General features: G+C 41.7%; 1 protein-coding gene across 7 annotated transcripts in view; it reads left to right on the top strand.

Annotated features, from left to right (window-relative positions):
• Window positions 1-14244, top strand: part of LOC125452570 (four and a half LIM domains protein 2-like) — a 69775-nt gene extending 55531 nt beyond the window's left edge. For all 7 annotated transcript variants that reach the window (XM_048531156.2, XM_048531157.2, XM_048531160.2 and 4 more), the window contains 5 exons: window positions 608-782; window positions 1141-1315; window positions 6346-6515; window positions 8750-8936; window positions 11497-14244. In XM_048531156.2, coding sequence (XP_048387113.1) covers window positions 608-782; window positions 1141-1315; window positions 6346-6515; window positions 8750-8936; window positions 11497-11648 — 859 coding nt within the window. In that variant the 3' untranslated portion in view covers window positions 11649-14244. The remainder of the gene's footprint in view (window positions 1-607; window positions 783-1140; window positions 1316-6345; window positions 6516-8749; window positions 8937-11496) is intronic.
• The last annotated feature ends 1142 nt before the right edge of the window (window positions 14245-15386 follow it).

Genomic DNA, 15386 nt, shown 5'->3' with positions numbered 1-15386 from the left:
TCACATTCAGTAGACAGAGAAAGGGGCCTTGATTAGTTTATCTCAATCTAATTTAGAGATGGTTCAGTGATTTCAACTCTAGAACATTGAACCCAGTAGTTTCTCTGGAAAGGTTTTAGAAAGTGAGTAATACTTCCACTCTAACCATGGGAGCACACTGAACGCTAATCCAATCATATTTTGACTAAACATCCTTGCCATTTCTGAGACAACTGGGTATCTGTATTGAGGGAAGGGAACAGGGATACAATCACAGTGTAAGTGGGTTCACTGTGCAATCAGCAGATCAAGACTAATTTTATGTATGTTTGATAACAAAATGTGTAAATGTTGATTGGTTTACTATAATCTTAAATTAAGAAACTCTCTTGATAAGATATCAGGAAACCTGAAGCATAGTTATTCTGCAATGAATTGCTTCAGAGAAGCTGGCCTTAGAAATTTCATTATACTCGATTTTGCAGAATCAGTTTCTGAAACTCTATTTGGTTTCAAGAATGCATAAGTTGATCTCATTGGCAGAAGGTACACTACCTTTTTCACTTGACACTGGTTGGATTTCCAACTTTCATTATGAGTCACCTTCTGAAATATTGTTTCTCTCTAGGTGCTATTCGTTAAAAATAATGGGGGAACGCTTTGATTGCCACTATTGTAAGGAATCCCTCCTTGGCAAGAAGTATATCTTGCGGGATAACAACCAGTACTGTGTTAAATGTTTTGAAAATCTGTACTCTAATGTGTGTGAAGAGTGTAAGGCGCCCATCGGCAGTGACAGTAAGGTAAATATGCTCTTAGGTTAACTAAACATTTGCATTTTAAATATATTTGAAAACTATAAACATAAATAATTAATGTCATCACAATTAATGTTAATTTAGAACCAAAGTAATCTCCAACTGTCAAATTACCCTAATTGCACAAATTATGAATCTGTTAAAAATGTATTTGAGGGCCATATTTTAGAGATTACTCCCTTATTGTGATAAAAAACTAGATACATATAACTTCAAATGTATGCACTTGTTGGAATTCACCATTCAGAGTAGGAGAAATATAATTGTAGTACATTGTAATTGTAGTACTTATTTTCTGTATTATCTATAGACGCATTTATCTTGCCTCAACATTTCCCCCTAGGATTTATCCTATAAGGATCTTCACTGGCATGAAAAATGTTTCAACTGTGCTAAATGTAGCCGTTCTCTGGTTGAAAAACCTTTTGCTGCCAAGGATGAAAATCTTCTGTGTACTGAATGTTATTCTAATGAATACTCCGCAAAATGCTTTGCCTGCAAAAAGACCATCATGCCTGGTAAGAGTCAATGAAGTGACTAATTAAGACAAAAAGCAGAAATTGCTGGAGAAACCCAGAAGCTCTGGCAGCATTTGTGGATAGAACGTAGAGTTAATGGTTCAAGTCCAGCTGAAGAGGGGTCACTGGACTTGAAACAGTAACTCTGTTTCTCTTTCCACATATGCTGCCAGATCTGTTCAGTTTCTCATGCAACTTCTGTTTTTGTTTTTCAGATTTCTAGCATCTGTGTTTTTTTGATTTCTTTTATCTGGCTAATTAAGACATTGATGACTAACCTGAATTCTGGAATATTGAGCCTCAGAGGTTTCCCTGGAGTGCTCTTAGTATCAGAATACAACTTCCACTCACCCCATGGAAAATCTCTCTACTCTAAATATATGTCGATTAAGTATCCTCGACATCTGCCTCAAGGGGGCAAAGCTGAAGTACAATCACTGTGGATTCACAATAAGGCATAATAAGAGGTCAAGATCAAGAACTATTTTGTGTGAGGAAAATTTCCAACTTCTTTAGAATTTACATTGACATCAGCTGGCCATTATAGTAATTGCCCGATTTTCATGTATGCCAAAACAATTTTGAGGTTGGCTCTGTGTAGGATTCACAACAATATCCATACTGAATCAGAAGACCTGATGTGGATACATGGTGTTGCACTAGGATGGACAAAACCAGAAGTCACATGACACCATATTATAGTCCAACAGAGTTACTAAAATCACAACAAAATAGAATTTCCTTTATTGTCACATGTACTCATGTATAGAAGTACAAGAGTACAGTGAAAAATGTACAATATCACCCACATGGAACCAGCTTAGGTACGAAGTGCCTAGGTACAAATCTTAGATTCAAAATAGAGAAATAAAGGATAAAAATGGCAAAAAGTTACATTACCTTACAGTCATTCACAGTACAAATTAGAAAAATAAGAAGCAAAACTTGAAAAAGATAAACGTTACAGTCTTTCCATAACAGGCTTGCAGTAGATCAGCACAGTGGGCTTGCACATATGGTCTGATTGGGTTCATATGCCACTGACCGCCAGCACCAGTCCCCAGTCCAACAACAGTCCTCCCTCTGCTCGAACCTCCAGTCTGCTGGCTGTCCCCCTCCGATTGAGCCTTCAGTCTGCTGGCTGTCCCTGCTCTGCTCAAGCCTCAAACTTTGGGAGATGTGAATGCAGGGCGACAACCCAAGGTGTTGCCAACCTGAGGAAAGGTCACATCAAAAACAGCATGTTTGGGAAGGGAGTGGAAGTTCATGTTGACGGTGAAAAACCTTTGAGAATTCAGGATTCCCAATGACATGCCTGCCTCCATCGGGAGACAAAAATTTAGGCCCAAGAGTGTGTTAAGCTCTATGAGACCCTTAGTTGATTCTCTTCAATATTGAAAGCTACGCATTCACGTTTCCAATTCACTTAAATCAAGATGAATATAAGTTAATAATTTGTGGAATGAAATGCACGACTATTTGTAGGACGTGAACCCCAACATTTTCACTTAATATGTTGGAGCCAATTTGAAAATATATCAATTACATACTGGGCATGTGCATTCCTTCTCTATATAGTTGTCTAGAATAAAACGTGTTCAAGTTAAAACAGTCGATGTACATAGAACATAGAACATAGAACATAGAACAGTACAGCACAGAACAGGCCCTTCAGCCCACAATGTTGTGCCGACCATTGATCCTCATGTATGCACCCTCAAATTTCTGTGACCATATGCATGTCCAGCAGTCTCTTAAATGACCCCAATGACCTTGCTTCCACACCTGCTGCTGGCAACGCATTCCATGCTCTCACAACTCTCTGCGTAAAGAACCTGCCTCTGACATCCCCTCTATACTTTCCACCAACCAGCTTAAAACTATGACCCCTCGTGCTAGCCATTTCAGCCCTGGGAAATAGTCTCTGGCTATCAACTCTATCTATGCCTCTCATTATCTTGTATACCTCAATTAGGTCCCCTCTCCTCCTCCTTTTCTCCAATGAAAAGAGACCGAGCTCAGTCAACCTCTCTTCATAAGATAAGCCCTCCAGTCCAGGCAGCATCCTGGTAAACCTCCTCTGAACCCTCTCCAAAGCATCCACATCTTTCCTATAATAGGGCGCCCAGAACTGGACGCAGTATTCCAAGTGCGGTCTAACCAAAGTTTTATAGAGCTGCAACAAGATCTCACGACTCTTAAACTCAATCCCCCTGTTAATGAAAGCCAAAACACCATATGGCTTCTTAACAACCCTGTCCACTTGGGTGGCCATTTTAAGGGATCTATGTATCTGCACACCAAGATCCCTCTGTTCCTCCACACTGCCAAGAATCCTATCCTTAATCCTGTACTCAGCTTTCAAATTCGACCTTCCAAAATGCATCACCTCGCATTTATCCAGGTTGAACTCTATCTGCCACCTCTCAGCCCATCTCTGCATCCTGTCAATGTCCCGCTGCAGCCTACAACAGCCCTCTACACTGTCAACGACACCTCCGACCTTTGTGTCGTCTGCAAACTTGCTGACCCATCCTTCAATTCCCTCGTCCAAGTCATTAATAAAAATTACAAACAGTAGAGGCCCAAGGACAGAGCCCTGTGGAACTCCACTCACCACTGACTTCCAGGCAGAATATTTTCCTTCTACTACCACTCGCTGTCTTCTGTTGGCCAGCCAATTCTCTATCCAAGCAGCTAAGTTCCCCTGTATCCCATTCCTCCTGACCTTCTGAATGAGCCTACCATGGGGAACCTTATCAAATGCCTTACTGAAGTCCATATACACCACATCCACAGCTCGACCCTCATCAACTTTTCTAGTCACATCCTCAAAAAACTCGATAAGGTTTGTAAGGCATGACCTACCCCTCACAAAGCCGTGTTGACTGTATTTGATCAAGCCATGCTCTTCCAGATGGTCATAAATCTTATCCCTCAGAATCCTTTCTAACACCTTGCAGACGACAGACGTGAGACTTACCGGTCTATAATTGCCGGGGATTTCCCTATTTCCTTTCTTGAAGAGAGGAATTACATTTGCCTCTCTCCAGTCCTCAGGTACGACTCCAGTGGAGAGCGAGGATGCAAAGATCTTCGCAAGTGGCGAAGCAATTGCATTTCTCGCTTCCCAAAGCAGCCGAGGACAAATCTGATCCGGGCCTGGCGACTTGTCAATCTTAATGTTTGACAAAATTTTCAGCACATCAGCTTCGTCTATCTCTATCCATTCCAGCATGCACACCTGCTCTTCAAAGGTTTCATTCACTACAAAGTTCGTTTCTTTCGTAAAGACAGAAGCAAAAAACTCATTTAGGGCTTCCCCTACCTCCTCAGGCTCCACACACAAGTTCCCTATGCTATCCCTGATCGGCCCTACTCTTTCTTTGACCATTCTCTTATTCCTCACGTAGGTGTAAAATGCCTTTGTGTTTTCCCGGATTCCTTCTGCCAAGCCTTTCTCGTGCCCCCTCCTGGCTCTTCTCAGACCATTTTTGAGCTCGTCATCCAAAGTTCCTTAATCTTACCCCTTCTTGCCTGTCTCAGAGGGACATATTTACTCATCACTCCCAACAACTGTTCCTTAAACCGTCTCTACATGTCTATAGTTCCCTTACCATGGAACAACTGCTCCCAGTCCATGCTTCCTAACTCATGTCTAATCGCATCATAGTTTCCTCTTCCCCAATTAAATATCCTCCCATTCTGCCTAATCCTCTCCTTCTCCATAGCTATGTAGAATGTGAGGCAGTTATGGTCACTATCACCAAAATGCTCTCCCACCACAAGATCTGATACTTGCCCCGGCTCGTTTCCGAGCACCAAGTCTAGAATGGCCTCTCCCCTCGTCGGCCTGTCAACGTACTGCGTTAGGAAACCCTCCTGAACACACCTTACAAAAACAGCTCCATTCAAATCTTCTGCTCGAAGGAGGTTCCAATCAATATTAGGAAAGTTAAAGTCACCCATTACAACAACCCTACTGCGTGCACACTTTTCCAAAATCTGTCGACCTATGCTTTCTTCAATCTCCCTGCTGCTATTGGGGGGCCTGTAGTAAACCCCTAACGAGGTGACTACTCCCTTGCTGTTCCTAATTTCCACCCATACTGACTCAGTAGGCAGATCTTCCTCGACAAAGGAAGCTTCTGTAGCTGTGATACCCTCTCTGATTAGTAATGCTACACCCCCTCCTCTTTTTCCCCCCTCCCTATTCTTTTTAAATGTTCTAAACCCTGGAACATCCAGCAACCATTCCTGCCCATGAGAAACCCATGTCTCTGTTATGGCCACAACATCATAGCACCAGGTACTGATCCATGCTCTAAGTTCATCACTTTTATTCCTGATACTCCTTGCATTAAAGCAAACACACTTTAACCGATCCCTTGGTTCCTTCCCAGGAAAATCCTTCCCACTAGCTGGTCTACCTCTTGCTACTGCCTCACCTGCATCAACGCTCACCTCTGGTATACAGCTCAGGTTCCCACCCCCCTGCCATACTAGTTTAAACCCTCTCGAACTACTCGAGCAAACCTTCCACCCAGGACATTGGTCCCCTTCCAGTTCAGATGCAACCCGTCCTTCTTGTACAGGTCCCACCTTCCCCAGAAGGCATCCCAATTATCAACATATCTGAAGCCCTCCCTCCTACACCAGCTGCGTAGCCACGTGTTCAGCTGCGCCTGCTCCCTGTTCCTCACCTCGCTATCTCGTGGCACCGGTATTAAACCAGAGAACACTACTCTGTTTGTCCTGCTCTGCAGCTTCCATCCTAACTCCCTGAAATCACTTTTTATATCCTCAAACCTATTTCTGGCTATATCGTTTGTGCCAATATGTAACACGATTTCTGGCTGTTCGCCCTCCCCTTTTAGAACTTTATACACCCAATCGGAGACGTCCCGGACCCTGGCACCAGGGAGGCAACATACCTTCCGGGAATCCCGATCTTGCCCACAAAATCTCCTGTCGATTCCCCTAACGTACAATTTGTTCCCTGGTAAAAGTAACCATTTTTGCAATGACAGGATCTCGTAAAATGGAATACAGAGGAAATAGTTGGCATGAAACCTGCTTCGCTTGCAAACGTTGCCGGCAGCCAATAGGAACCAAATCATTTATACCCAAGGAGAATGATGCCTATTGTGTCCCATGCTATGAAAAACAGTTTGCTCAGCACTGTTCATCCTGCAAAAAGGTATATGTTTTAATATGGTTATGTAGCTTTTCTTCTAATTGTAAAAGCATTCAGATTGTGTACAAATGACATTGAGAAATATGTTTACTGCTGGAAAAATCAAACTACAAATTTATTCCTGTTGCTAGGGAACAGATGTGAATTTGAGACTGCCAGTAGTTCTGTACTCTGCTCTGATGGTGAAATCACCTCTTCTTGATTAGTCGCCTACCACAAAGGTGCAGTTTCTCTAGCTGTACATATATGTCCATGGTTACAACAATATATCTGATCATTCACATTTCTGTGTATGATGCAAGTAACAAATTCTCTACATAGGTCATGAGTTGCCATGAGAAACGACTTTTGTAGAGAGCATTGAACACTTGCAGCAAACACAGAAAACGCTGGAGAAACTCAGCAGATAGAGGAAGTGTAATTAAAATGGGAACAGTGTTCATGCTGTAGCGTTGTTCAACTCAATGTTGAGTTGTGAAGGCTGTAAAGCTGTATAAGTGGAACACAAGTACTGTTCCTCTAGCTTTGCTAGAAAACCACAGTGGGCCTGAGATGGAGAGGTTAGTATGATGGCAGCTACATCACTCCTTTACTACCATTACCATGACTTTGTCTTTTGCTCTGGGCACCCTCACCACCTGTTCCACCTGCTCCTACCCCCACAACCTGCCCACTTAAACATCATAACAACCCATAATTTCCCAGCCCCTTCAGTTTCAAAGAAGATAATTGAATTTGAACATTAACTCTGTTTCACTCTCTACAGATGCTGACTCTCTCCAGCACTTTCTGTTTTTCTATCCATCTAGTAAATCTCCTCTAAACCACCTCTAATGCATTTCTTCAATAATGAAACCAAAACAGCTCACAGAATTCAAGGTATGGTCTCACCAATGCCTTGAATAACTGAAGAATAGCTTCCTTACTTTTATATTCAATTCCTCACGTAGTAAAAAATAGCATTCCATTTGTTTTCTTAATTACATGCTGTAGCTGCAGGTTATCTTTTTGTCATTCATGCAGTAGAACATTTAGATCCCTGAGCACCTCAGAATTCTGATCTTGTTCTCTGTGTAAATAAGACTCTGCTTTTGTATTCTTCCAATCAAAGTGACCAACTTTGCACTATCCTCCAGTATACTCCATTTGACAGATTTTTGTCTACTCACTTGATGTAGCCATATTGGTCTGCATCCTTGTCACATCATCTTTGCACCGCACTTTACAACTTATCACTGTAATCTGAAATTTAGTCACTGTGCCATTACTTACCTCATCTAAATCATTCACATAAATTATAAAAAGTTGAGGGCCCAGCAGAGACCCCTGTGAGATGCCATTTGTTACATCCTGTCCATCAGAAAACAACTCTTTTATGCATACATTCTGCTTTCTGCAGCCAACCAATCTTCTTTTTAAAAAAATAGAATCTATGCAGTGCAGAAGCAGGCCATTTGGCCCACCAAATCCACGCTAACCCTCTGAAGGGCATGCCACCCAGATCCAACCCCCTTACCCTGTCCCTGTGTTTCCCATGGCTAACTCATCTAGCCCACATATCACTGGACACTATGGAGCAATTTAGCATGGCCAATCTGCCTAAACTGCACATTTTTGAACTGTGGGAGAAATCTGGAATAACTGCAGAAAACCCATACAGACATGAGGGGAATGTGCAAACTCCATATCCGCCTGAATTTGGATTTGAACCTGGGTCCCTGCCACTGTGGGGCAGTGGTGCTAACCACTGAGCCACCATATCATTGCTACAATGTTATTCTCTCTATCATTAGCTCCTACTTTGTGCAATAACATGTTATGCTACATTTTGTCGCATGGCCTTTTGAAAATCTAGAGACAGTTGAACTCCCTTTTTATGCACAGAACATAATTCCATGAATTCCAATAAGTTGGTTTCTCCCCTTCATGAGACCATGCTGACTCTTCACAGTTGCCTTGAGCTTTCCTAAATTCCCTGTTATAATCTCCTTAATGATTGACTCAGAATCTTTTTGATGACAGATGTTAAGTAGTTAGCCTGTAGTTTCCTGTTACTGCCTCCCTCGCTCTGACCCTTTTTGAAAATTGGGCTATGTTTTCTCCTTTCCAGTCTGACGTAAACATTGAAGGGGGTAGATCACTTTTCAACAATTTGCACCATGAAAATCCAGATCTAGTTTCTCTAACACTTTATTTGCATTTCTGTGCATTTATCCATGTCACACCCTGCTTAACAGGCAATAACGACTGGAGGAGTGAGTTATCATGACCAGCCATGGCATAAGGAATGTTTTCTGTGTACTGGATGCAAAATGCAACTAACTAGTCAGCGTTTCACCTCAAGGGATGACTTCCCATATTGTCTGGATTGTTTTAGCAACCTCTATGCTAAAAAGTGCACAGCTTGTGGCAAAGCAATTGCTGGTGAGTCAAAGTCTGATCACATGTCCGATTTTCTGCATGAAAATAGATCATGATTACGGCAGATGAACAATACGTGTGAATAATAAGATTTTTAGTTGAGACAACAGGTAAGGAGGGTCAGGGCATAATGGGACCAGGCAGGCAAGATCCAGTGACCCCTGGTATTGGGAGGTGTAGGTGGTTTTCTCATGGAAGATACTGTCATTAATGACGGGGAGAACCATTGTCATCAAAGGGCCTCTCCATGGGCCATGGAGTGCTCAAAAAGGATGCCCTAGCAGACCCTGCTTATATGCTGCCTGCTTTCACTAGACACTCTCCCAATAAGGCAGAAAGCCTTTTCAATGTGGGAAAAATGCCAGGGGAAGTCTAGAAATGGCAGTGAGTTGGTCACCTAAGTGGCTCAATTGAGCTCCCAGCAGCTGATCCATCTGTCAGCTTTCCCTCTGTTGGCAGAACGGCACAGCAGTGGGAAGGCATTGAGCACATCACTGATACATTCCAACTCTGTATTGCCAGCATTCCTTCCATGCAGCTATCACCAATTGGCCTAGTAAAATGATAGTTTGTGCATTCAGGTTCCTCTGTATCCAAGCAGATGTATGTATAAACATTATTCTGCATACTTAACTGGAATGTAAGCTATGGCCAACAGTTCAGTACAGCTTAGAGATAGCACATTCATTTCTATGAAAATATTGACAAGAACACTGAGAGAGGTCTGCCTCAAATACTGCCATAGAACTATTTTACAGCAATCCAGAGGGATCTGGGGCCTTAGTTTAATGCTACATCTGAAAGACGGCACCTTTTGCCCATGACTGAAATTACAAATATCCATCATTTCATTCTACCAAATACGTTTTTCAAAAAGCAGAAGATTCTATGAACGTCACCTGTTGGTAACACAAAAAACTGAAAGAAATCCAAGATCATTCTCAAGCAACGGAAAGCAGCTGCCTTTCTATACATGAGGCAGTAAGATGCAAAATTAAATTCCCATGTATGACAAAATAAAAATGTTCATTTTATTTTGAAGCCGATCTCATTTCTTTGCAGCATCCCTTTTCTTGTCCATCCTATCAGCATCAACTTTTCTTTCACTCCCCTGTAGCCTCCAATTTTCCCCCGGCTTCCCGTAACTCCCTGGCAAAATAAGGAAGTAGACTGTCCCACATCTGTACATGGTGCAGACCTCTCCCCATACCCACTCTTAGTGTGTGCCTCCCTGTGTTCTCATTCTCAGAGCAGGCCTCACTCCCCCTCTCCTGCTCCCAAGCAGGTCTCCCGTGTTCTCACTTCCAGTACAGGCCTCCCCATACACCTTCTCCCAGAACAAGCTCTCCGCCAGCTCCCACTCTCAGTGCAGGCCTTTGTCCCTACTCCTGCAGGGGCCCCAGGCTCCCAAGCCTCCAGCCTCCCCAGCCCCTGGCAATGACAGCACTGTGCATGGCAACTGATGAAGTTATTAGTGCAGAATCTACCCGTAGCTTGTCCGGGCATGGCCAGCTGGCAACATGGGCTGTACCTGCACATGCATGGTGCCCATTTCAGCATTATGGGTAATTACTTGTTTTCAGAAGGCTTCAATTCTTCATGAGTTTTCAATAAAATTATTTATGTCACCAGCCCGCTGAATGATTTCCAAACTAAACGGAATTATAAAAAGCCGTTATGTGAGACAGACGCTGATATAAATATTGAGGGTTTGTATGTCCTCAGATCATCTTAAAATATTTCATAACCAATAACTAAGAAAGGAAATGTACTCACTGTTACTGCAGCTAATTTGTTTATGCCAAAGTCTGATAATCTTAATGAGATTAAATAATCAGTGTTATGAATTCGATCAAAAAAAATTTGACCAGAACACTAAGAGAGCTTTGGCTCAGATATTGCCATGGAATTATTTTATAGCAAACCAAGAGGTACATCTGAAAGACGGTGCCTTTGCTAATGTAGCACTCACTTTATATTGCACTCCAGCATCACTTCACATTGCACCTAAGTGTCAATTTATTTTGCACTCCAGTCTGACCTGGAGCTTGGACTCATGATATTTCTTTTCAGAGGCGTGAGTACTACCACTGAGTCAAGGCTACCAGCAAAAATAAATTTACACAATATTCGGAATAAAAGAGGTTCATTTTTGATGAACGGAGTGCCTGGTTTTAAAGCCAGTTTAGTCACCATTGATAAAGCACTGAACTCACTAATGATTGTTTTCAGTGTCCATGCCAGAATGTGACTGATATTCAAGTTCTCTCTACAACAATAATACTTAAATAAATGCAATAGTTGACCTTAAAAGACAGGAAAAGCAGAAACAGAAAGGAGCTCAATTGTGACAGTAGCTTATTGACTTTCTTTAATGCAAACCAGAGCAAAGCTCAAACCAATCTACAGCTTTAATGATCACACCTTCCCAGCTATAACAAGGCTACAAAGAAGAGAGAACATGTGGAAAATGAACACATAGTCAAATAAAATTAAATGCAAAATTGTAATTCTATAAATATATCAGTATGAAACTTCAACTCATTCTTTGTAATTTATTCAGGTCTCGGAGGTTCAAAGTATATCTCCTTTGAAGATCGCCAGTGGCACAACGACTGCTTCAACTGTAAAAAATGTGCCATCTCATTGGTCGGTCGAGGATTCCTCACAAAACGTGATGATGTCCTCTGCCCTGAATGCGGCCGTGATGCTTAAACTGTGAAATCAAATCTAATCAAACCTGGATTTTGAAATAAATGGTAGCACATTTCTATCGATCAAAAATATATCTACAGCTTTCAGCATAGAAATACGCATAGTCAATAATGTTTCTCAAGCAGCTAGACATAATGGGTCAGATTATATAGACAGCAGCCAAGCAACTGCACTCATCACTGACCTCAAAGAAATCTACCCACATGGCACCGTGGCTCAGTGGTTCGCACAGCAGCCTCACAGCACGATGAACCTGGGGTCAATTCCGCCCTCAGGCGACTGTCTGTGTGGAGTTCGCACATTCTCCCTGTGTCTGTGTGGGTTTCTTCTGGGTGGTCCTGTTTCCTCCCACAGTCCAAAGATGTGCAGGCTAGGTCAACTGGCCATGCTAAATTGCCCGTAGCGTTCAGGGATGTGTAGATTAGGTGGTTTATAGAGGGATGGTTCTGGGTGGGATGCACTGTGGGTTGGTGTGGATTTGTTGGGCTGAAGGGCCCATTTCCACACTGTAGGGATTCTATGATAGATGTAGTCACCTCTGTGGTGCAATTTTACCCGTTGTCACTTCCCAGCATCATTTACTGTCTATAGAGTATATGGTATGCGGTAGTATTGTTGCCAGCAAACGGGTAAGCAGCCAATCGCACTGAAGTGTTCATATACTTCAAACCAGAATGTTCAAAACCCTTATAACATCCTTCATTAATATACATATATGTATGTAAATATTGCAAATGCTGAAAGTCTGAAGTCAAAACTGAAAAGACTGGAGAAACTCAGGGGCTCGAGCAGAGTCTATGGAGAGAAAAACAAAGTTAATTTTTTATGTTCTTGATGGGTCCTCTTCAGCACCGGGCATGAAATTTTAACCCTGTTTTTCTCTCTCTACCAGACCTGCCGAGACTTTCCAGCTCTTTGTATCTTTGCTTAATATCCTCTACTATTGATTTAACTATTATGGATAACGAAACAAGTTATTCCTGGATTCAGATTAAAACTAACGTAAGGATAAACTTTAAAAAGTTTTTTTTTTAAACTTAGAATTTTCTTCATAATTTGAAATACCATAAATTTAAAAATAAGTTTCTTAGGGCCAGTGAGGGTATTTAACAGTAATTATAAAGTTTAAATCCTCTCTAAAAAACAACAGAGGTATATCACATTGAATAGGGTGCAACTTTTCCAAGAATGTTGAAATCAAGGCTAAATATAAGAGTAGGGGCTTTGTCTATTCAAATGGTTTCCCATGGTTTGCAGTCGATAATTGTATCAACAGCCCCACTCTTGGAGAACAATGGGGTTATGATTTCTGCTCCCTGACCGTATTATAAAGACATCGAGACATGTAAACTCCAATGAGTAGCTTTCCTGTTGTGTAAGAGGCTGCCTCTGATCTGTGTGAGCGAGATGTTAGGAGGCACCTCCAGCCTTGGATCATTGAGTGCCTTAAAGCAGCTGAGCCATGACGACTAAAGGAATTTATCCCACTGCTACGAGTATTTTACCCATGACAGTTCAGGGACCTATGCATGCTGGAAACACAGTTGCTGTATCAGCATGGGCTGATGTCTGATAAAAGGGTAGCTGTCCTTTGCGGGTCCCTGGGGCCCATTGGAGGTATCACCCACAATCAGCCCCATCCACAGGCCTTCCCTGTTGTCTCTTGAACCTGGCACTGTGGCTATGTGAGTTTCTCTCCCCCTTCCACATCCTGGGCTGCTCAGTGTGGTGAGGCGGCCTGTGATCCCAGCAGTTTTCTGTGCTCCTGCTGGCAGTGATGGGACTACAAAGCTGATTGTGCACCAGTCTAATTACTTTCAGCACTAAGATGCTCTTTGTCCCTGTAGAAATTGTGGGTAAGGGCTGCTCACCCACCTTTTAACCAGAATAGATGGGGTGTGCTGCGCTCTGCATTAAATAGCCCACAGAATCACCGACAGCAACATTAATCCATACGGACTCGAGAAATGGTTGTGAGTTTCAGTGCAGCAAGGACGATGAAAGCTTGCAGTTTCATCAGTAACATTACAGAATCTGGCCATTGAAGTTTCTGACAGAAGTAATTTTTGACTGTAGTGAAAGTTCTTTTTCTGAGTACCTTAAGGTATCATCCCTACAGAACATGTTTTATTTTCTTTTGCTTTCAATGTTAGCCTTCTCGTAAAAGATTGGAGTGACTGGGCTTGTATACACTTGAGTTTAGAAGGATGAGAGGGGATCTGATTGAGACGTATAAGATAATTAAAGGATTGGACACTCTGGAGGCAGGAAGCATGTTTCCGCTGATGGGGGATTCCAGAACCAGAGGACACAGTTTAAAAATAAGGGGTAGGCCATTTAGAACAGAGTTGAGGAGAAACTTCTTCACCGAGAGAGTGGTGGATATATGGAATGCTGTGCCCCAGAAGGCAGTGGAGGCCAAGTCTCTGGATACTTTCAAGAAAGAGATGGATAGAGCTCTTAAAGATAGTGGAATCAAGGGTTATGGGGATAAGGCAGGAACAGGATATTGATTGTGGATGATCAGCCATGATCATGATGAATGGTGATGCTGGCTTGAAGGGCCGAATGGCCTACTCCTGCACCTATTGTCTATTGTCTATTGTCTAAAAGCAGTTCTATCTTGTTAAAAAAATGTCAGATAAAATGTAATAACGTGAGCAAGGAAAGATATTGTGTTTACTAAACACAATGGGCAAACAGGTTTCCCAAGAACAAATTTTAATCTATTTTGTGTGAAAAATGTTATATTAACCAGCAATGTCTCTAAAATAATGGACAGTATCATTACTAGTGATGAAAGATAGCAGTTGCATTATAATTATTCCTACAGCAAATGGATGAATTGGAAAATAGCATTAATTTGCTACAAGACTTTGCTAGCAATTTCTTTAAATTAAGATTTATTGTATGAAGATGCATTTCAGTTTTCTTCATATTTAAAATAGAATACTGTGTAATTCTGGCCTACATTTAGAATGAGGTTGTAGCTTGGAGTTACTTTCTGTATTTCTGAAGCAGACCCCAGTCCCATTGTCATATGCAAACTTCAAACAGCACATAAAGTTCGTAGATGCCATATTTTTTCAATGTTGAGTTTACATTAAGTACAGCGGCACCTCTAGCCAGTGTGAAATATTAACATTTACTTGCCTAATAAGGCTTTAACAGTTCACAGAACTCAAAGCAAACAGTTCCACACCAGCGTTAACGCTAAGAAGTTAAAACTCTCACAATATCAGGTGATCAGTTTAGGAACCATGTGTCAGAATATACAGTCCTGGAAGTACTGCCTTACAGACTGCGTCCATCCTTTATTCATAAGGGATTCACAACTTTTGCTTCCAAATATTATCTTGACATCAGATGAGGGTTTAATACTAATGTACAAAGCTCGTGTCCATGACACTTTGTAACAAGTTGGGCTGAAATATGAAATAACTATTTCTGGAATGAGTAATCAATAGTTTGCAAAAGTAATGGAATATAAATAGTAAGCAAACCTTTTGCAATACCAATTTCTTCACAGTCTAGGTATACATGCTGATAATACAAATTATGTGAAAAAAACTCAACCCAAGCTACAAATCTACTTTAAAACCTTAAACATCAAGTTTTAGTTGTAGGTGAAGTAACTCAAGTGCATTTATTTTCTGTGATAATGGGAACTGCAGATGCTGGAGAATCCAAGATAACAAAGTGTGGAGCTGGATGAACACAGCAGGCCAAGCAGCATGG

Source organism: Stegostoma tigrinum, chromosome 4 (assembly GCF_030684315.1).
Source record: "Stegostoma tigrinum isolate sSteTig4 chromosome 4, sSteTig4.hap1, whole genome shotgun sequence".
NCBI lineage: Eukaryota > Metazoa > Chordata > Chondrichthyes > Orectolobiformes > Stegostomatidae > Stegostoma > Stegostoma tigrinum.
The sequence above is the reverse complement of the archived record's forward strand: the minus strand, read 5'-3'. Positions and strand labels throughout refer to the sequence as shown.